Source organism: Panulirus ornatus, chromosome 11 (assembly GCF_036320965.1).
Source record: "Panulirus ornatus isolate Po-2019 chromosome 11, ASM3632096v1, whole genome shotgun sequence".
NCBI classification, from domain to species: domain Eukaryota; kingdom Metazoa; phylum Arthropoda; class Malacostraca; order Decapoda; family Palinuridae; genus Panulirus; species Panulirus ornatus.
In genome coordinates, this window is record NC_092234.1 from 61,651,095 (window position 1) to 61,674,385 (window position 23,291).

Below are 23,291 nucleotides of genomic sequence, written 5' to 3' on the forward strand. Positions count from 1 at the left end.
ATTTTTGCTTTCCTAGATAATGTTCTCGACTTCCACACATTCTTTAAGGCTCCCAGGATTTTCGCCCCCTCCCCCACCCTATGATCCACTTCCGCTTCCATGGTTCCATCCGCTGCCAGATCCACTCCCAGATATCTAAAACACTTTACTTCCTCCAGTTTTTTTCCATTCAAACTTACCTCCCAGTTGACTTGACCCTCAACCCTACTGTACCTAATAGCCTTGCTCTTATTCACATTTACTCTTAACTTTCTTCTTTCACACACTTTACCAAACTCAGTCACCAGCTTCTGCAGTTTCTCACATGAATCAGCCACCAGCGCTGTATCATCAGCGAACAACAACTGACTCACTTCCCAAGCTCTGTCATCCCCAACAGACTTCATACTTGCCCCTCTCTCCAAAACTCTTGCATTTACCTCCCTAACAACCCCATCCATAAACAAATTAAACAACCATAGAGACATTACACACCCCTGCTGCAAACCTACATTCACTGAGAACCAATCACTTTCCTCTCTTCCTACACGTACACATGCCTTACATCCTCGATTAAAACTTTTCACTGCTTCTAACAACTTGCCTCCCACACCATATATTTTACTTATTACATATAATTATCCCAGGACCAGTTTCGATGAAAGGGACCTGGTTTTACCCAGGACCTATTCCTGAAGGTTCCTGTACCCCAAGGGAATGTGGACTCCTTTGGAGTGAGAGGTTCTCTGACAAGACTGTCTTCCAGTGGTGCAGATTTGCCAAGTAAATAAATAAATAAATATATATATATATATATATATATATATATATATATTCATACTTGATCACCATTTCCCACATTAGCGAGGTATCACCAAGAACAGGCCATATCCACTCGCACATCTTCCGTGCAAGTGATAACCATACACCTCTATTTGTACCTTCATTAGCAACTGAACTTCATCTTCCCAACACTCGCCACCCTTTTTCACCTTCCCGCCTCCCACATGACATATATGACGCCAATACTTCCCTAAATTCCTCATTTTACACACATTTCCCTTACTTTAATTACTTTCACCTTTTGCCATTCTACAGTCAATTTGTGATAAAATCTATCTATACTAGTGCGTTCCCCAAGAGCATCAATAGATCATGTTATCACAGTATAAATCATTTATTGAACTCCATGGGTTACAGGTCAGATGGTTTGGAGTAATGTGATATTATACAAAGGATCCTTGTAATTCAAAAAAAATTTAGAATCATAAAGCCTATTGTCATATTCAGATTTGTATATCATTGAAATACCACTAACCACAATTTCCTAATGCCTGAACAGATGAAGTTTTACTGCACAATATGTTGTTAGAGTTATTTATCACTGGATTTTTATCTTTGTTTTTTGTGCAAAACTGAATATAGTATGATAAAATCAGAATCCTTGATATAATGGGAATTTCTAGAATAAACCTCTTGGCATTCTTTAATACAGGTTGAGCATCCCTAAGCCAAAAATTCAAAAACCAAAATGCTCCAAAATCCAAAAGTTTTTGAGTGGCAACATGTTACAAGTGGAAAATTCCACACTTGACCTCACTTCCCCATGCTGGGCTCTGTCACTCTGTTGACGCCAGTTTGTTAAAATCCATCGTCACCACCAGACCATGCATTATTCACTGTGTTTTTTGCTTATCTCTGCTCTGTGTGAATAAGTGTACGAAAATGATTGCTTATCAGTAGCATGTACATTGAGAGTCAGGAATGAAGGTGATGCCAAACAACCACAGATTGTCCATATAGGTGGCTGGCATTGTGACACCTTAGCTTTCTGATGGTTCACTGTTGCACAAACTTTGTTTCATGTGCAGAATTATTAAAAATATTGTATACATTACCTTCAAGCTATGTGTATAAATGGATTTTCTGTTTAGACTTGGGAACCAACCCCAAGATATCTCATTATCTATTATCCATCACAATAGTTGTGAAAAACAGGATGGTATGGTAACAAATGGGTTAGAGCTAAGACATACCTCAACATTTCGACTGTTCAGTGGTCTTCCTCAGGAGGTATTCCAGCATTCAGTAGGACTATATTCCTCAGCAAGTGATGGTCACCCGGTTGGACACCTTAGCGTGTTGCTCTTTGATTGGATCACTTGTCCTGCTGCTTCCACCTGTTCACAGCAATCTTGCTGCCTGACATGACCAGCAGATAAACTCAGACCTAGTGTTAATATTGTTCTTAAAAGCTTTCCTCTAGGTAAGCTCTTACAGTATAACTAAATGGTCGATGCCAAGGCCACTATAGGCAAGTGACAAACCATTTAATGATAGTGTGAGAGCTTACCTAGAGGAAAGGGTTAAGAACAACGTTAACACATCTGGCTTTATCTGCTGGTCATGTCAGGCGGTGGAGATCGCTGTGAACAATTGGAGGTGGCAGGACAAGCTGAGGAATATGGTCCTGCTGAATGCTAGAATTGGTATACCCCAAGGAAGACAGTTGAACATTCAAAACTTTGAGGTCTGTCTCAGCTCCAACCCATTTGCTTCCATACCATCCTGTTTTCCACATATCTCATTGTGTATATATGCAAATATTCCAAAATCTGAAACACTTCTGGTCCCAGACATTTCGGATAAGGAATTCTCAACCTGTATCTCTCATTGGTGTCGCGTAAATAAGTTCATATATAATGTTTTCTAAATAATCAAGAATGTATAACTGGTAAATAGTTATATATTCTGGTTCTTTACCTTTATTACTTCTGTGCTGTTTGCCTGAAAGCTTGATAGGTTATGTATGGTAGAATAAAAATTATGTTCATTGTGTCCCTGCCCAATTAATATTTTGAATGTGTGGCCTGAAACTTTCTTGAGTTTCCTATGACAGTAACTGACTTCTTGGTTCTTTTTTCCCCAAGAAATATCATTATCACCATCAAAAGCCACAGATGGTTTTCATCATCATAATGGTTTTCTAAAAGAGTAGGCAGAGGTTAGACAAGCAGTTTCAACATTTACTGTTCATTCACATACACTGACATTGATAGATTGAGACTTTCACTTAGGCTATATTTGTAAATAGGGATAAAAAGAAAAGCAAATTTATCACTTATTTTTTTTCCAAATATTTCATCAAAATTATCCTTAGAATTAAATACTAGAAAACTGTACATTTTGTGTATGGCAGTTTGAAACTCTTAGCCAGACTGGTGATGATGGATAGGTAATTATATTTCGTTCTGCCTCTTTATGTAAAGTATATCAGTTCCACATTCAAAGATGGGATCCCATGCAGACTGTCAGTGAAATCCCTAAATCATCACACATTGTTGCAGTTGAATTCCACTGTACCCTCAAGCAAAGCCCATAGGATTTGCTGTGAATTCTGGATTCATCTCTCATTTATCACCCCCATAATGTCTGTTAGTCATTTTGTAAACTAGTCTTCACTAAGTCATTAAGATTATTTGGTATTAATGTTTTATAAAGACTTGAAAAATGTAAAAGGTGACTCAAAATTTGTTTTACTGTATTCATGCATACTGTAATATTTGCTTCGGTAAGATTGCCTCAGTTGTAATCATGATGTTAAATTTACACTCATGATTAAAATACTGTACCTACTTCTTATTAAACTGTGTGAATATTAAAAATTTTATTGTCCAAAGAATTTCGTTCCCTCATCACTTCATATATCTTTGTCCAGTGCAATATACGGTATGCTTTTCTTCAGTAAGCAGGTTTAAATGAAACCTACATGCAACATTATGACATCTTATATACAAGGCATCTAATTTTGCCCTCGTTCACTTTCTTCACCTTTGGCTCTTGGGCACTGGGAGAACATCTCAGAAAATATGGTTAGTACTCTGGCTATCAATTACAACCAGGGGCATACATTGAAATGATATATCCCCTTCTATCCTCTGGAAAGCAGGAGAGTACCTATCAGAAGAATCCGCTTACCCATCTGCCTGCTCAGCTTACGTGCTCTGTACCAAAACACTTTACTTCAGGATTTTGTTGTAGCAAGGCTATTCTTTTTTCTTTCAACTTTTCATCTATCACTTAAACATTAGCTCCGGTCAAAGGATGGATTTATATTCATTTTAAAATATCTACAAGTACTATAAGTAATAAATATGGTTTTGTGGGTCATTCTTTTGAAACTTTTTATTTTCTTTATTCATATGCTTTGGCAGTAACAACCAATATGGTTAGCATAGGCTCAGAATTGGGAAAAGTTTTGAATTCAAGTGACTCGAAGGGATACTCTAGTTTCCTGGAGTGTCCAAGTCTTGCCCCACCTTCTTGTGGTGACCTCATTATTACACCCTTAGGGATGAATAGAAGGATGAGGCATTGCCCATTCTGAACATTTATATGGTGTCTTTCCTGTATGAATGGTCATGTGGTTCACTGAAGTACTTCCTTGGTAAAAGAATTTTTAACAATGTGAGCATTTACGTAGCTCCCTCCTGTATGAACATTCAAGTGCCATATTAAGGGAATCTTCACGAAGAAGGTCTTTTGGGGTTGCAAACATTCATAAGGCATTTCGCCTCTATGAACAATCATGTGTCACATCGTATTAATCTTTTGGGAGAAGGCATTTTGGCATTGGTAACATTCATGTGGTTTCTCTTTTGTATGAACAGTCATATACCACTTCTCCAGGAGGTCTTAAAGCAACATGAAAATTTCTGTAGCTTCTTTCCTGTATGAACAGTTATGAGCCACTAGAGTATTCCCCTGGGAGCAGGACTTTGGGCAATGTGAACATGTAAATTGCTTTTCTCCTAATGAACAATCATGTACCACATCAAAAGACTACTCGAGGGGAAAGTGTTTAGCAAAATGAACATTAGTGTGGTTTCTCACCTGTATGAGTGTTCATGTGTCTCATATACTGAATCATCAGGGAGGTCTTTTGGCACTGTAAATATTCATACGGCTTCTCTCCTGTATCAATGCTCATGAACTGCAGTGAACATTCATATGGCTTCTCTCCTGTATGAACTCTCATGAACTGCTGTGAACATTCATATGGCTTCTCTCCTGTAGGAATTCTCATGAACTTTAGTTAATTACCCTTCTGGGAGAAGGCCTTTGGTCACTCTCACATTTATATGATTTGTCTACAGTATGACTAGGGATGTGTTTCACTGAAGTATTCCTATTCCTATGCATTCATTAATGTATATATTTTTTTTCATTATTTTTCATACTACTTTGTCACTGTCTCCCGTGTTAGCGAGGTAGCGCAAGGAAACAGATGAAAGAATGGCCCAACTCACCCACATACACATGTATATACATAAACGCCCAAACACACACATATACATACCTATACATTTCAACATATACATACACGGACATATACATATGTACACCTGTACATATTCATACATGCTACCTTCATTCATTCCCGCCACACATGAAATGGCACCTCCTCCCCCCCTGCATGTGTGCGAGGTAGCAATAGGAAAAGACAAAAGGCCACAGTCATTCATACTCAGTCTCTAAATGTCATGTCTAATGCACCCTAATGCACGCAGCTCTCTTTCCACATTCAGGCTCCACAAAGCTTTCCATGGTTTACCCCAGACACTTCACATTCCCTGGTTCAATCCATTGACAGCAAGTCAATCCCGGTATACCACATCGTTCCAATTCACTCTGTTTCTTGCAAGCCTTTCATCCTCCTGTATGTTCAGGCTCCAATTGCTCAAAATCTTTTTCACTCCCTCCTTCCACCTCCAATTTGGTCTCCCACTTCTCCTCATTCCCTCCACCTCCGACACATATATCCTCTTTGTCAATCTTTCCTCACTCATTCTCGCCATGTGACCAAACCATTTCAATACAACCTCCTCTGCTTTCTCATCCACACTCTTTTTATTATCACACATCTCTCTTACCCTCTCGTTACTTAAATCAAACCACCTCACACCACACATTGTCCTCAAACATCTCATTTCCAACACATCCACCTTCCTCCGCACAACCCTATCTATAGCCCATGCCTCAAAACCATAGAACATTGTTGGGACCACTATTCCTTCAAACATACCCATTTTTGCTCTCTGAGATAATGTTCTCACCTTCTACAAATTATTCAACGGTCCCAGAACCTTCGCCCCTTCCTCCACCCTGTGACTCACTTCTGATTTCAAGGTTCCATCCACTGCCAAATCCGTTCCCAGATATCTAAAACACTTCACTTCCTCTAGTTTTTCTCCATCCAAACTTTCCTTCCAATTGACTTGTCCCTCAACCCTAATGAACCTAATAACCTTGCTCTTATTCACATTTACTTTCAGCTTTCTTCTTTCACACACTTTACCAAACTCAGTTACCAACCATTAAATTTTAGGGAGAATAAAAAATTGTTTTGGAAAGAGGTAAATAAAGTGTGTATGACGAGAAGAAATGGGAACATTGGTGAAGGGGGCAAATCGGGAGGTAATAACAAGTAGCGGTGAAGTGAGAGGGAGATGAAGTAAATATTCTGAAGGTTTGTTGAATGTGTGTGATGATAGGGTGGCAGACATAGGGTGTTTTGGTCAAGGTGGTGTGCGAAGTGAGAGGGTCATGGAGAATGATTTGGTAAACTGAAAAGAGGTAGTGAAAGCTTTGCAGAAGATGAAAGCCGTCAAGGCGGCGTGTTTGGATGGTATTGCTGTGGAATTTATCAAAAAAGGGGGAGACTGTGTTTTTGAATGGTTGGTGAGGATAATCAATATATGTATGGTTTATGGTGAGGTGCCTAAGGATTGGCAGAATGCATGCATAGTGCCATTGTACAAAGGCAAAGGGGATAAAGGTAAGTGTTCAAATTACAGAGGTATAAGTTTGTTGAGTACTCCTGGAATATTATACTGGGAGGATATTGATTGAGAGGGTCAGGGCATGTACAGAGCATCAGATTGGGGAAGATCAGTGTGGTTTCAGAAGTGGTAGAGGATTTGCTTTGAAGAATGTATATGAGAAATACTTAGAAAAATAGATGGATTTGTATGTAGCATTTATGGATCTGGAGAAGGCATATGATAGAGTTGATAGAGATGCTCTGTGGAAGGTATTAAGAGTATATGTACCTCAAGTCTTGATTTCAAATTTAAAAGTAATACTTAACACCAGTACTACAACTTACTTCACAACCTGAAAGAAAAGAACACTGGATCTTCAACAAAAAAATTCAGATATTAAGAAAATCATGAAAAAACCTAAAATGTAAAAAGTATATTTGCCATGTTGGCATACAAAGTCCTCTGAGAAATAGCCTGCAGTCAGTTATGTGCACCAGATATGATAAAATTATCAAATAAATGATGTCACTCTGAAATCACCATGTTCTAACAATACCTAATAACTTTAACCAATTCACTGTGATTGTAGCCTATGTTATAGTGATGAATACAATAAAAATTCTTGAATCACCCATCTCTGCTTTGAAGCAAACAATACAGCCTTTCAGTAACTGCAGTGACCTGTCATGCACTGTGCCAGATACTACAGCCTATTTCTTTTTGCATAAACTGGTAAGTGTATGTAAAAATGTCAAGAAAGTGTGTACGAGATCTTTGCCCTTTTACAATAATTGTGAGTCTGTGGAAATCGTAACAAAGATTAGATACTGGTGATGAAAACCTTAGTAAATAACATTTTTGGAACAAAAACACTTCTAAAAGTGTCACGTATATCACCAATTATGCCTGGCAGTAATGCTAGTTTACCTCGTGAGCCTGTCAGTGAAGCAGCATATGTTCAAGGGTGTAGCACACGTACGTAAATCTTCACTATGTTGAGCTGTGTACGATTTTATTTGGAAAATTACATTCTAGTTAATTCTAATAACAGAATTAAGGAAAACAAAGTTTCAGAGTATTCAAAAATCTCCACCATAGAGGAGTGTACAAAAGAATTTAGAACTATTGAAGCAGAGGGGTTAAAAACCTTACGTATTCTTCAATAGTCGTTCCCATGATTCAGATATAAAACAATTATCATGACCTAAATAGCTTTTGTGAGTATTTGCAAACTTGTATGCTTTTGTGAACACTTGTACAGCACCATAGAAGTTCAAGGCAAGTTCAGATCCTACAAACAGCTAAAATCCCAAATCTATAAAATCTTATTAGGTCTTTTTCCAAATATCAGCAACCTATAAGGGGTAAATGATACCCACTTGTGCACCTGGTGCCTTGAATATACAAATGCTCTAGAGTTCAACTTCATTCACTACTTGCATGCCAATTACAAGTTTCAGAACAATCATACTTCCCTCAAAAAGAGATTACAAAATACTAGAAAAGATGGAACCAGGTAAATCAAGAACTGAAGTACTGCATCATAAGTTATATAATGCTTCTGTTGAGAGCATGGGCACAATCATGCCCTTGAAAAGTCCATTTTCTTCTCATTTGGGTCAATGGCTTTGTCTCCAGGTTTCCAACCAGCTGGGCACACTAAAGAAAAAATATACCATAAGTATAAACAATATATGAAAACAATTGGTTCCTGATATTATACAACTGCAAAACCCAGTGACCAACAAAAGTTTTACAAAACAGTATATGTACCATGAAAAGTTACTGAATAATGACAGTTGTAAGATCTAATGACTGTTACTCAAAAGAGCAATGATCTGGTTGAAGTTCCTACCTTGACCATGTTTATCTGCAAACTGAAGTGCCTGGATTAAGCGCAAAGTTTCATCTACACTACGTCCCACACTGTTGTCATTTGCAATTATCTGAAATCAGATGCTTCATCACACTATCATTAAGTACATTTGCAATATGTATGATTTTTTTTTTCTTATTAGTCAACATTTCCCCCAAGAGCAAGGGAACTTCAAATGACAAATATTATTAGTCTCACTCAATCACATCCAACTCTAGCGGTCATGTACAATGCGCAGAAGCAAGAGCCCTCTATCTGAATTAAGCCCCCACAGAACAATCCTTTTCCTGGCCACTTCATAAGCCCTACTTCAGTTCACTGACTGCATAATGCCTTGTATATCAATGCATCTCATGCACACCTTTCACCCTCCTAAATGTTCAAGTCCTGATAACTCAAAGCCTCTTTTCCTCCAACTTCCATCTTCTCAGTCTCCTCTTTCCCCCAGGTCCTTCCACTTCTGACATGTATATCTTCTTAGTCTCTCTTTACTCAAAAATCCACATAGCCAACCCATTTCAGCACATCTGGTCAGCTCTCTTAGTAGTAATCCTCTTATTACCACACTTTTCTCTTACTTTGTCATTCCCTATATAATCAACCCACATACCATTCTCAGGCATTAGATTTCCAATACGTCCACCCTCTTCAATTCTTTTGCATTCATACCTCGAGGCTCACATCCATAAAATGCTGTCGGGACTACAAAACCTTAAATCATACCTATCTTCGACCTAACAAACACTCCTTACGTAACACACACTCCTCAAGTGTGGTCAGGACATAGCACCTCCTGCCCCCCCAGCTAACCCATTACCCATTCCTGCCTTTAACTGTTCCATCTGCTGCTATGTACACTCTACAGTATCTAAGGCATTATGCTTTTTCCAAGTCCTCTCCATTTCAAATCTTATCTCAAACCTCGTCCAAGTATGCAATAAATCTGCCCATGATATTATACAACTGCAAATGAAGCAAAACCCAGTGACCAACAAAAGTTTTACAAAACAGTATATGCACCTTTATATTCAGCTCCCTCACCAACCTGTTCATGAATAGATTAAACAATCATGGTGACATCATACATCCTTTGTGCAGATCCATCTTCAATGTGAACCACTCTACCCTCCTCCCTTGCCAGGCATGAGCTATAGACTAGTCTGTGCAAAGGAGGACTGATGTGTGAAAGGAGGACTGATGTGTTGGAAATGAAATGTTTAAGGATATGTGGTGTGAGGTGGTTTGATCGAGTAAGTAATGAAAGGGTAAGAAAGAGGCATTTTGATAAAAAGGGTATGGTTGAGAAAGCTGAAGAGGGTGTGCTAAAATATTTTGGACATATGGAGAGAATGAATGAGGAAAGAAAATGAGGACAGTTGTGTCAATGTGAAGGGAACAAGAAATATGGGTAGACCAAATGGAGATGGAAGGATGGAGTGAAAAAGGTTTTGACTAATTTGGGCCTAAATATGCAGGAGGGTGAAAGGCATGCACAGGATAGGGTGAAATGGAAGGATATACTATACTGAGGTCAATGTAATGTCAATGAACTGAAACAGGGAATAATGAAGCATCTGGGGTAAACCATGGAAAGGTCTGTGGGGCCTGGTTGCTGAAAGGGAGCTGTGGTTTTGGTGCATTACACAAGACAGCTAGATTATGGGTGTGAATGTGACCTTTCTTCTTCTGTTCCTGGTACTACCTCGCTAATGTGATTGAGAAGAAATATAATAACTGATAAAAAAAACCTGAAAGCCTCTCTGGAACAATATACATATATTCCTATTGTAGCACTGTGGAAAGGAAAACTGAAAAGCAATGTCATACTTTAAACTTTAATCTTATCTTCAAATTTTGCATTCTGATACCAAACATTCCTCTTAGTTCCTCATTTTACTGATTCTACATTCTGAAGAAATTTTTGCTGCCTCCACTCCACTCTATGAACCATTCAAATACCTCAAACGTAATTTCATTAGGAAGAAGTATAGCAAGATGCACAACGTATTCACCCGAACCTCACTACTTTAGTTACTTGTGGTTAAGTAACCTATGTTACACCTTATTATAAAGGATGTAACATGTATACGTGTCCCTGGGGATAGGAGAGAAAGAATACTTCCTATGCATGTCGTAGATGGCAACTAAAAGGGGTTGGAAATCCTCCCCACCAGTTTTACTTTTCCAAAAGAAGGGACAGAGAAGGGGGCCAAGTGGGGAGTCTTCCCTCCATGGCTCTGTCATCTGTTTTTGAGTGCTACCTCACTAATACATGTGATGGCGAATATGTATGAAAAAAAAATGTATGTATGTCAAAGAAACTCTATGGAAGTTGAAAATCAGATCTATAGGTTCCCTTGAGTTTGCCCCTAAGGTGGTTTGAGAGTATCCTGACCCACCAGGAATATATGCAAAAGGTACACCTTACTAAAGGTTAACCTAGCTGTCCCTGCCTGTATGGTGGATTGATGGCTAATTTATTAAATTTCTAAAGGCATATGATTAAAAAAACGTATCTGAAACTCAGACACTAATCTTTCTAAAATATTCATACCTACCTCTCGGATTTTTCGTTTGTCATCAATTATGATAAGAGTGCGATACGCAACACCTTCTGCTTCATTTAGCACTCTATACTTCCGTGATAATGACATTGACTTGTCTGCCAGGAGAGGAAACGTGATTTGGTCTACTCCACCTTCTGCTCGAGGTGTCTGGGTCCTAAAGGTAGGCAAGACAAGCATATTAGGATCTGCAATAATATTCAGAAATAAGCTGCAAATAAGCATACTAGGATCTGCATAAACATACAGAAATACGTTTCAGCTCAATGCCGACATAAGTACAAAAATATAAGATATCAATGAGAGTGTTCTCTGTGGGATACCCAACTGGTCTTGATCATGAGATTATTATATTTTTCATTTGCTGTTTGTGCTTCTAACAGCAGTAACTTGTTCAACAGGCAAAATGACTGTATCTGTATCTAATTTAAATCCAATTCATCCTCTCATGGCTTGCTAATACAGTACAACCCCTCCCTGACATATGTCCAAGTTTCATTCCGACCAACCGGTCAAATCTCAAAATGAATGTAAATTGGACACATGTCAGCATTGCCTGTAGAATTTGTATACCTGTACAGCATTCTTTTATCCTACTCAATTTTTATCATGATTATCTCATTTTCTATTAACTAGCTTCATTATATGATTCTGTAGTTTCTTTATACCTTTTATTTAAGATTCTTTAGTTTTCATATTTCAGTTTTTATTTTCTAATTTATTTTTTCCAGTCGTATGTATGAATGGTCGTAAGTCACATAGGTCATAAGTAGGGAAGAGCCTACATGATTTTCTTCAAATATGTACCACTAAGGGACATGTTTCAGTCCAGATTTTTTTTTGCTATCTTCATGCTTTGCTAGTGTGTGAATTCTCTATGTCAAAAATTCCAAATACATATAATTTAAGTGTATAACAGAGATTTCCTTACAGTCAAAATTAGTAAAAGTAAGATTAGCAAACATACAATATGATTATTTCTATATCAATACTTCTAGGGCATACATAAACTGCAAGGGCCCCCACGGGCCCAACAATCTCACTTCTGCCACCCTTCCATGTTGAAAGAAGAAGCCTCAAGGAACACGAGACTCCCTATAGCTAAACTTTAGTGAGACTGGTAATTCAGGCATCTAATAAGTCAAGTACAAGTAAAAAACTGGTCCTTATGTCTCATTTCAGAACTTACATAAATGACAGAACATATACACAGATTAATGAACTAAGCACTAAACAACTACCCTCCCAACATAAACAACATTCCATCACACAAACACCCATTAGAAACTACACTCCTACACATGAATGAGATAATCTTTCCTGTTTACACTCTAGACACCAATATACTTCCAACATTACAAATACAGTTTTACTTTATCACGAGACCTTTATGCTTGCAGTGCAACTACCACAATGAAGATACCAAACACTTACTCCTTAACTGCCCTGCACTCTACCAACACAGACACATACATACAATATCACCACACTTTATTACCTAAGTGTCTTACAGGGAAAAGTTTTACATTCATAGAGCCCCATCTCTTAAACACCCCTTTACTATCATACAACCTCTTAAATTTATGCATGCTGTCTGCATTAACATACCCTCAGTTAATGTTCTATTCATCTGCCACTCTTATACTATAAAAGTATTTCTTTATATCCTTATTTACATTACTATTTCATGTTATGTCCTCTGGTTGCTCTATCCATACATCTCTCAAAGAACTGTTGACTATCTACTTTGATAAAATCTTTCATAAACTTAAAAGTTGTGATCTGGTCATCCCTCACTCTTCTAAGGAGGGTACCTTTAAAGCCTCCAACCTTTCCCTGTAGCTTAGCTCTTTTAATTTAGGTACTATCTTTGCTACCTGCCTCTGAACCTTCTCTATGAGCTCTTTGTGCTTCTCTAGGTGTGGTGACCAAACCTGAGAAGATATTCTAATTTTGGCCTTATGTAGAATATGAATACCTCTCCAAATATTTACTTATCCATACATCTGAAAGCTACTCTGATATATGCTAGCTGGCAGTTTGTCTCCTTAACTTTGCTCCTAATATGGGGCTCTAGCAACAGGTTAGGGATGATGTCAACTCCCAAGTCCTTCTCAAACACAGAATCCTTTAGCTTATCTCCTGTTAGGTAATAATCTTACAGAAGCTGTCTTTCACTTTGTTTCATCCTCATTACTTTATATTTGCTCGGATTGAATTTCATCAACTATGTTTCACACCAACTTTGGTGTCTGTTTGGTTCCCTTGGAAGCTGAAACAATCCTCCTCACCTTTCACTTCCCTCATGACCTTTGCATGATCTGCAAACATATTCAGATAGGATTCCAACCTTACCTTTACACAAGTTACTGATATAGATCAAGAAGAGCAATGGTCTCAAAATGAAACCCTGTGGCACTCTGCTGGTCACTTTAATCTATTCAGAAAAGGCTCCTCTAACTTTTGTCCCTTGTACCCTCACACTGACATAATCTATCCATTGTAGGAGTTTCCCCCTTATTCCTGCTTGGTGATCCAACTTCTTAATCAACCTCCCGAGTGGTACAGTGCCAGATACCTTCAGGCAGCCCAGATATGCAGTCCACCTACCCTTCTTTCTTGTACAGGATCTAGTTCTCTCTTGCAAAATTCAAAGAGGTTAGTTGCATATGAACTCCTTTCCCTATAACTACGCTCTATCTTAGGAAACCTCTCCATAGAAAATCATTCAATTGTTTTCTAAACTATTTCCCAAAACCTTACACATCAACTCACTAGTGAGACCAGACTGTTGTTCAATGCCCGCTCCTAGTCTCCCTTTTTGTTTACAGGTATGATGTTTGCCCTTCTCCATTCCCTTGGCAGTCTCTCTCTCCAGTGATATCTTGAACAGTACTGAAGTGATTTATCAAGCATATCTGCACATATCACTCGCATATATTATGAAAATTTATCATGACCATGAACCTGATATAGGTCTAGTCCTTACGATATTCCACTATCTTTTCTAGGTATCTCAGCAATTTCCAAAATCTCTTCCCCATTCCTCTCTGGTGTTGGGGCTATAGTGTCTTCCACTATCAAAACACTTTTAAACCAATTATTCATTTCCTCATGTACCCTTACATCATCCACTACAATTTTTTCTTCTGAATCCCTCAGCCAGATTAGCTGTTTCCAAACTGACAAGTGACTCCTAACGAAATTATGGAAAAATTTTAGATTTTTCCTCCAATGTCCACAATATTCTTTTAAACATTTCTTTGTTCCTCTTTTCTTATCCTCCTATTCTCACTCTCTCATACTGCACATCTGAAAGCTCCTTTGCTTTATGATATCTTTTATCATACAATTCTTTCCTTTTTCTTACTGCTCCCTCTCTATTACAGGCCTGAGGTCCCCATGTCTTTACTCCTTCATTGCAAATTTCAAAAATTTACACAAGCCAGTTCCTGGCTACTGATTCTTTTTATGTGTGTCTCAAAGGCTCCTATCATGGACAAAAGTCCACATCATGGCCAGGCCTTTACTGAAATACTATAGACAAAATTATGAAATGGAAAAAAGACAAGGGAAAGTACTTACGAATTTTGGTGGAAGTAAAAAACATATCTTCTGAAATGTGACAGGTCATAGTTATTGGGAAAAAAATGAGAAGGGAAAGAGTTCTAAAGCTTCAACATGTAGGGAAAGAAGCAGATATCAAAATGGCCCACCCTTGAGTTGCTGATGGCCACACAATAATCATGTGACACAGCATCTTGCCAAGTATTGCGTGGTCTAGCTATTGGTGTAGGCACATGAGCAGCAAGCTCTTGGGAGCAAAAACCAAAGAAATACCTATAGAAGAGAAAAAGTGAACCAAGATTGCAGTGTAGGGCAAGGAAGTCAAGTTAGGAAGTTAGCCTAGGACAGTTCATAAGTCAAACCACTTTCAACTCAATTCTGTCAAATAAGGATGCAGAGCTAGAACCACCCCAAATGCGACAGAAATACTCCATACAAGAACGAATCAATGCCTTGGATTTATGGGGCAACTGTTTAGAAGTTTTGACATATAAACAGGACACCCAGTTTCCTAGAAGCAGACTTAACTTTAACCATAATGTGGGGTTTACAAGAAAGAGTGGATGTTAAAGTAATACCAAGTATGTTCATTGAATCGAGGTGGAACTACAGAACCGTCAGGTGAGAGACAAGAATTGTTAGGAGTTTTCGATTGAGAGATGGGTAGAAATTGGGTCTTGGAGATATTAAACTTAACAAAACTTTGTGTACCCCACTGACATATCCTGTCTACGTCCGACTTTACTGAGGAAGCTGTGTCAAGACAAGATGCAGATCGAGTGAAAGAAGAGGGAGCAGAATTGATGGATATGAATGAATGCAGTGTTGAGTCGTCAGCATATGAGTGCATTGGATTATTTGTAGAGAGAAAAATCACTGAAGAAAAAGGTGAAAAAGTTTAGGGGATAGGACAGAACCTTGAGGGACACTGCTGATGATGGAGAAAAGGGGAAGACTGATCCATCAACAACCAGAGATAGATTGGCAGGAGAGGAAGCTAAATATGAAGAAGCAAAGTGTGGGAGGGAAGCCAAAAGTGGGGAACTTAGAGATGAGACCCTGATGCCACATCATCAAAAGCCTTAGATATGCCAAGGGCAACTACACATGACTCCCCAAAATCTTTCATTTCCCAGTCTACATTACCATAGAAATTATTGAGGTCTGTGTACTTTCTGCACTTATATCGCCCCTTTATTTCCTGTATCATCTCTGCTCTTTTAATGTCCTCTCCCATCATATACTCTAACTTGATCATTACATGACTATTTTTTCCAACTGGTATGTTGTAAATAATGCAGGTTAATCCTCCCCTCCTTTACCTTTCCTTTCCTTTCTTGCTATCATGCATCTCTCTAGGCAGAACAAGAAAGAGGTTATCTATTAGGTATTCTTACTTTCCATAACTCCAATAATTTCCGGTGCACTTTCCCTTATATGATCCTTGAATTCCAGTTCTTTACAACTGACTATTAATCTCCCAACATATCAACATGTTACTTTGTCTATTACAATCTTCTCACACTCCCTGCAGTTCTAGCAGGGCTGATACATCCTCTTACCATGTGTGGCATCTCCAGTTTTTTTGTCTTCTAAGCTGACTGGAATAACTTACATAACTTCTTTTCTGACTTTCCGTGGGTAATTACCGTCTCTTATGTGGTGATGCTTCTGCCTCTGCTAAACACATACCAGAGGTCATTCTTGCTAGAGTGGAAACATTTGTTCCCCTCTTTCTCCACAACACTTTCTTCATCCAAGCCTTGGTTCAACTGTTCCTGTTTAGAGGCCATTCAGGCATGAGATTAGGCATATTGGGCTTGGAAAAACTCTCCCTCCTCTGGCTCCCATTCAGCTTTTATCACTGCCAATAATAACTGCAAGCACATTATCCACGAGACAAAGCCTTCCTTTATTCTAAGGAAGTGTGATAACCTCTCCTTGTCATCCAGTAATAGGTCTCTCTGGTCTTTAGCTAAAGGCATCTCTAACAACTTCTATCACTCTACCTTTCCTTCACTTTTCCATTCTGTCATAAACAAAGCAACTCTCTGTGGTTTTTGTTTCTCCTCTAACTCCACCTCAGATGACTCTAACATTCCTTCATCCCCTGATGCTCCTCTCACTAATCCTATGCCCCTCCCTGTAATCTCTTTTTGGACTGTCCAAAAAGTGCTTCTCTCTGCGGACACAAGCAAGGCTTATAGTCCTGGTGACATCCATCATCACGCACTGAAGGAATGTGCCTCTGATTTTGCACCTGTGCTTACTTGTCTATTTCGTTTTTGTTTGAAAAATAAAACTTTTCCTTCTCCTTGGAAGCATGCACTGATACATCCCATCCCTAAGGGTGACCGTTCTGACCCCTCTAACTATATTCCTAATGCTTTGACATCTACCATTTCCAGTCATTGAATCCCTCCTCAATTCCCATATCCATAGACATCTCGAAAATCAATCTTCTCTATGATCATCAGTATGGTGAGATTCACTGGTGATATGCTTTCCTATCTTACTAAGTCTGGTCATCAACCCTAAAAGATTTTGGGGAGTCATGTGTAGTTGCCTTTACCCTATCCAAAGCTTTTGACAGGGTGTGGGATAGGGGGTCTCATCTCAAAGCTCCCCTCTTTTAGCTTCTCTACCACTCTTTGCTCCTTCATATCTAGCTTCCTCTCTGGCTGATCTATTCCTGTCGTTGTTGATGGATCAGCCTCCCCCATTTTCTCCATCAACAGCAATGTACCTCAAGGTTCTGTCCTGTCCCCTACACTTTTTCTCCTCTTTTTCAATGATTTCCTCTCCTCCACAAATAATCAAATGCACTCATATGCTAATGCCTCAACACTGCATTCATCTACATCCTTCAATTCAGCTCCCTCTTCTCTCACTCCATCTGCATCTCATCTTGACACAGTTTCCTCACTAAACTCAAGACATGGCAAGATATCTCAGTGGGGTAGACAAAGTCTAGACCCAGTTTCTACCCATTTCTTTATCAAAAAACTCCTCACAATTCTTGTCTCTCCTTTGGTAGTTCTGTAATTCCACCTCTTGATTTAGTGAACATACTTGGTATTGCTGTAACATCCATTCTTTCCCAGAAACCCCATATTATGGGAATTGCTAAGTCTGCCTTTAAAAAACTGGGTATCCTGTTTAGGTGTCAAAACTTCTTTCTTTCTAATCAATTGCTCCATCTATACAAAGAACTGATTAATCCTTTTATAGAGTACTGTTCTCGCATCTTCGGTGGTTCTACCTCTGCAACCTTACTTGACAGAGTTGAGTCGAAAGTGGTCTGACTTTTAAACTGTCTCAGGCCAATTTCTAAACTTAACCCTCTTCCCCTATGCAACAATATTGGTTCACTTTCCTTCTTCTATAGGTATTATGTTGGTTTTTACTCCCAAGAGGTGGCTGCTTGTGTGCCCTCACCACTAGGTAAACCACGCAATACTCGGCAAGCTGCTGCATCACACAATTACTGTGTGGCCTTCGGCAACTCAAGGGTGGGCTGTTTTCATAACTGCTTCTTTTCCTACACGTAGAAGCTTTGATACTCTCTACCTTCTCATGTCTTTCCTAATAACTAAGACCTGGCTCATGTTAAAACACTGGTTTTTCACTTCCTCCAAAATTTGTACATACTTTCCCTTGCTTTTCTTTTTTCCTTTCATTATTCTCTCTGTGTTTCAATGATGGCCTGGCCTTGATGTGGACTTTTGTCCATGACTGGACCCTTTAAAAAAAGTACTCTTTGCTTTTTGCCCTCTTTCTATGATTTGTCACTCTTGAGCCACTGAATTTCTCCATGCTTTCAAGATTATCAGCTTTTCTAAGTGTTTCCTGGCTTGGTGACTCAAAGTCAAATGTAACCATAACAGGTAGCCCCTTATGTCTTTATCATAACCTACTATCTTTCTCCCTCTCTTTATCCTGGAAATTGCTTCTGGCAGTCCCATGGCCTTCAGCAATCTTTAAATTAGCATTTCTTCCTTTCTTTTCCCTTTCTTTCGTATCTAGTATATGATCTTCAAAGTAAAAAATAATCTGCCATTTATGTCTATCAACCTCCTGCTTTCCCAATCTTTCTAATTTTGGTGCCACCCACTTTTCAGCTTGATCCCTCACTATGGTAGTGTCAAAATGTTTCTCTAACTTTCTGCATAATCTTTCTTTTGGCTGGCAAGCACCTGTGCTGTATTTGTATTCTTTGTACTTTTCTAAATTTTCCATCAACTAGCCCACATATTTCCTTGATTGCTTCATCTCTTAACAGAGCATATTATTCTTATGACCACTTCACTCAATTTCCTGTGTATCTCTGTTTGCATAATCCCAGGTATATGTTCCTCTCCCTAATTCTTCACATGCTGTTGATCCACTTTCAAATTTGCTCCTTCTAATCCTCCCTGCCCCTACTTTTATCAGTGTGTGCGTGAGTGTGCGTATGATAGTCCTTTTCCCTACCTGAACAGCTTTTGATGTCATTTCAGTAGAATCAGTAGGCGCTTTCATTCTTACCTCTATCTGAAAGGCTCCTGATAATGCTCCTGCAATTTCCTGACCAATTTTGTCTCAAGATTTTTCCTCCAATTGCACAGCCTCCAGCACATCCAGAGAAAACACATAAGACTTTGGTTTTTAAAGGCTTCATCTCCTTTTCTCTGACTATGGAAGTACAGCATTCAGTCTAAATAACAGATTAGTGAACCTCTGTGTTCAGGAAGGAATTGAGTTCAAAAATTTGTGGCAGCATTTCTGCATGTAGTCTGATATGTTTATGAAGGATGGACTACACCTGATTGAAGTGAGAGTTGCATGTTCTGCTGGGCCCCTTTGTGAGTCTACATGTGCATTTCGGTCAAAAAATGCAACTCGTGTAGAGCAGACACATACCCTCTATAAGTATCTTTCCAAATAGGTCTCAATTTCATCTAAAAATATTTTGTTAACACTCGGAGCATATGAAATAAAGTCTCAAAGTTAGTGACAAGTGTTAGAAGGAAAATATGATACAATTGCTATTCCTGAATCTTGGCTGGATAACAGAAATAGAGATTTTCTTGCTGAATACTCAATTCAAGGGTACACTCTGTTTAATAGGGATGGAGCAAACAAAAAAGGTGGTGGCAGCCTGCTCTTTGTTAAAGCTCATTTAAATCATGTAGAGAAACTGTAGCCACTGGAAGTGTCAATTTCATTTTTGTGGATTTAAAGATGAACTACATAGAAAAAAAAAAAGTAGAACTAGTTTCTAGGGCCCCTGCACAGACACCAGAGGTAGACAAAAAATTTTATCCGCTAACAGAAATTTGTAATGAACAAGATTCTATCAAATTAGGAGATTTTAACATACTAGTCTAAAAATGCCGAATACCTTTCCAGTAGTTCCAGGCATGGATTCTTCCTAAATTTACTTGATAGTGCCCTGATCCAATTAGTTGAGAAACCTACTCGTGACAAAAATAGACTTAATTCTTATTACAAATGAGGATTTTGTTAATAATGTTGAAGTTGGAGAAAAGTCTGGTATAAGTTATCACCGAAAAATCACTTTTGAGGTTGCTTTCAACACTGCAAGTAATGGTCAAAATGACAGTAGCGAAAAAACACCCAATTTTAGATGTGCAAATTATAATGACCTTCGCACTGCTCTTGATAGACAAACCTAATACTGTCAATGAAAATGACATGAAGTTAGGGAGGAAAAGCTTTACAAAAACCTTAAAAGCAGGAGAAAACATAAGTACTAGTGCATAACAGACAGTCTACTTCTAAAACACAAAGTCAAGATGATGGAATGGTGAAACAAACAAGTGCCTACTGTCTTGAAGTAGCTCATAAAAAACTCGGATAATCCAGTAACCAACATGAGAGAGTAAGGTATGTAAATTTGGGAAGAGAAAGTAAGAGAGTTATATGGCAAAGTAAATGACAATATGAAGCATATATTGCTGTAATAGCAAAAGAAACCTTAATAAGTTTTATAATTATGCTAGAATTAAGAGAGTCATTACCCAGTCAATACGTCCATTCATTACAGAAAACAGTAATGACTTTTTACATTTGTATTTACAAATGAGGACATAACCAATGTCCTGAATCCAATTTCATTGATAAGAGAGGGGAACATTCTTTAACAAAATGACATAATAGCTGAGGACATACTTTCAGTAATAAACGAAATGAAATACTTAAAACGGCAGGCTCTGATAAGTTTTATCTGAGAACGATAAAAGAGGCAAAAAATGAGATAGGACCTTGACTGCCCTTTTCAATAAATCACTTACTACAGGAAAAGTTCCAGATGAATTGAAGTTTACCAAAGTAGCACCAATATTCAAAAAGGGTAATAAGTCACTACTTGGAAATCATCATCCAATTAGCTAAACATCTGCAACTGGAATTCTTAAGGAAACCATCATTTGGGAGGATAGAAGTGTAAACTTTATACTAGAGGACAACCACTTAAAGAATGATTCTCAGCATGGTTTTCGATGAAACTGTTCATGTCTGACAAATCTGCTTGATTTCTTTCATGATAAAATCAACATGTATGACAAAAGTAAAGCAGTTAATGTTACCTATCTAGACTTTCAAAAAGCTTTTGATAAGGTTTCACATTAAAGATTTCTTGCAAAAATTAAGTCATATGGCAATGATAGGGTTGTACTTCAGTGGACAGGAAACTGGTTAACTGGCCATAAGCAAAGAGTATTGATTTATGGTCTAGCCTCAGAATGGTGAGACATAAAATGTGGAGTGCCACAAGGATCAGTCTTGTGACCAGTTGTCTTTCTCATATATATTGATGATACTGACAATGGGCTACATTGTAAGATAAAAAATTTGCTTATGATGCAAAGCTGGAAAATAAATCTACAAGTGAACTTGAGTGTCTACAACTTCAAACTGACATAGAAACAATGATGAACTGGGCTTAAAAGTGGCAAATGAGTTTTAACACTGAAACAGGAAAAGTTTTACATATTGGCAGTAAAAACAAAAAGGCAAGCTACAATATGAACTCTGTTGAACTACAAAAGGTAAATGAAGAAAAAGACTCAGGTGTAAAAATCTCAGGTGACCTAAAACCAAGTAAGCAGAGCACAAAAGCAGAGTAAAGGGTGAACAAAATTCTTGGTTTCAAAGGCAGAGCCCTCAAATTTAAGTCTCGGGAAATCATTCTTACTCCTTACAATTCACTAGTTCATCCATGTCTTGAATATTGTGTTCAGTTTCTGTCACTCTACTAATAAAAAAAGACAGACAGAATGGAGAGAGTACAATGTCGAGCTCCCAAGATAATTCCTGGACTAAGAAACAAATTGTACGAAATGAGATTAAACACCTTGAATCTATTTAGCTTAGAAAAGAGAAGGTTAAGAGGAAGTCCTATACAAGTACTGAAAATCATCAAACACACTGATAATCTTGATCTATTAAGTTACCCAAGACTTGATTTGTCTGATTTTATTCGTAGTAATGGATACAAAAATTGTGGGCACACGATTTCCCTCGAATGAGGTGAAATACTTTTTCTTCAAAAGAATCATTAACATATGGAACAATTTACAAGTAGATTGGCTGAAAGCAGTACTTTAACTAAGTATAAGAATAGACTTGATAAATACTTCACTTCAAGTCCACGACTTCCATTATTTGTGACTCCATCCATAGTCAAAGTGAAAATTTGAAGGTTATTTTCTTCGAATATCTGCTTGCCTTCTAACTTTTACCACACTACTTTGAGTTTCTGATATCTTTCACGATCACAAACAGCCGTGCAAGGACCCAATGGTCTGTTGCCGCTTGAATTCCTTTGTATTTGCATATCCTCAACCCCCTCCACTAAACTGTGTTTCTGTTACTCTCTAGTATTATGACCCATATTGTTCTTTGAGATGCTTCCTCAGTTTTCTTGACTCCGCTCTGGTTGTATTAACCCTTGATCTTGTTCCTTCACAAGTTCCCAAAACATCTCCAAACATCTGCCCTCTGGTGTTTTCATCTCTATCCTCTTTTAGTTTTTAACTTTTATCTCTAGCCTTCTCTTTGCATATCTGGTTTTGACTGACTGATTTTGTTACATTCCTGTTAGTGAGTCCATAACAGCTATTTCTGGTTTAGGCAGTGTTAGAGGTCTTAAATCATCCTCTAAAGTTATACTAGGAGCAGTGACGAAGCTTACTAGAATATATCATTCTATGATTTGAGGAGAATTTAGATGTTTAACTGCCAAAGTGTTGCATTTTGGTTACATTAAAAATCAAAATATCACTTCCCTTTAGCAAGCTGCACTTTCATACACTAACATACTGCACTCACTCTCTTACAAATTGTATCTCCTTAAAAGGATAAAAAAAGAAAGAAAATATCTTGATTCACTCAAGTTGGCAATACTCCATTAAATTTGAACTCCCAAACCCATTTAAACTCAAACAATTTGCCACTCTTAAACTAAATATCTAATGC

The 23,291-nt window shown here is 38.1% G+C and overlaps 1 protein-coding gene across 1 annotated transcript in view; it reads right to left on the reverse strand.

The window, feature by feature from the left end:
• Window positions 1–7,798: 7,798 nt before the first annotated feature.
• LOC139751597 (peroxiredoxin-2-like) overlaps window positions 7,799–23,291 on the reverse strand; it is a 45,029-nt gene continuing 29,536 nt past the window's right edge. The window contains exons 3-5 of the mRNA XM_071667197.1: window positions 11,238–11,400; window positions 8,659–8,749; window positions 7,799–8,462 (exon numbers count right to left, since the gene is read on the reverse strand). Coding sequence (XP_071523298.1) covers window positions 8,386–8,462; window positions 8,659–8,749; window positions 11,238–11,400 — 331 coding nt within the window. The 3' untranslated portion in view covers window positions 7,799–8,385. The remainder of the gene's footprint in view (window positions 8,463–8,658; window positions 8,750–11,237; window positions 11,401–23,291) is intronic.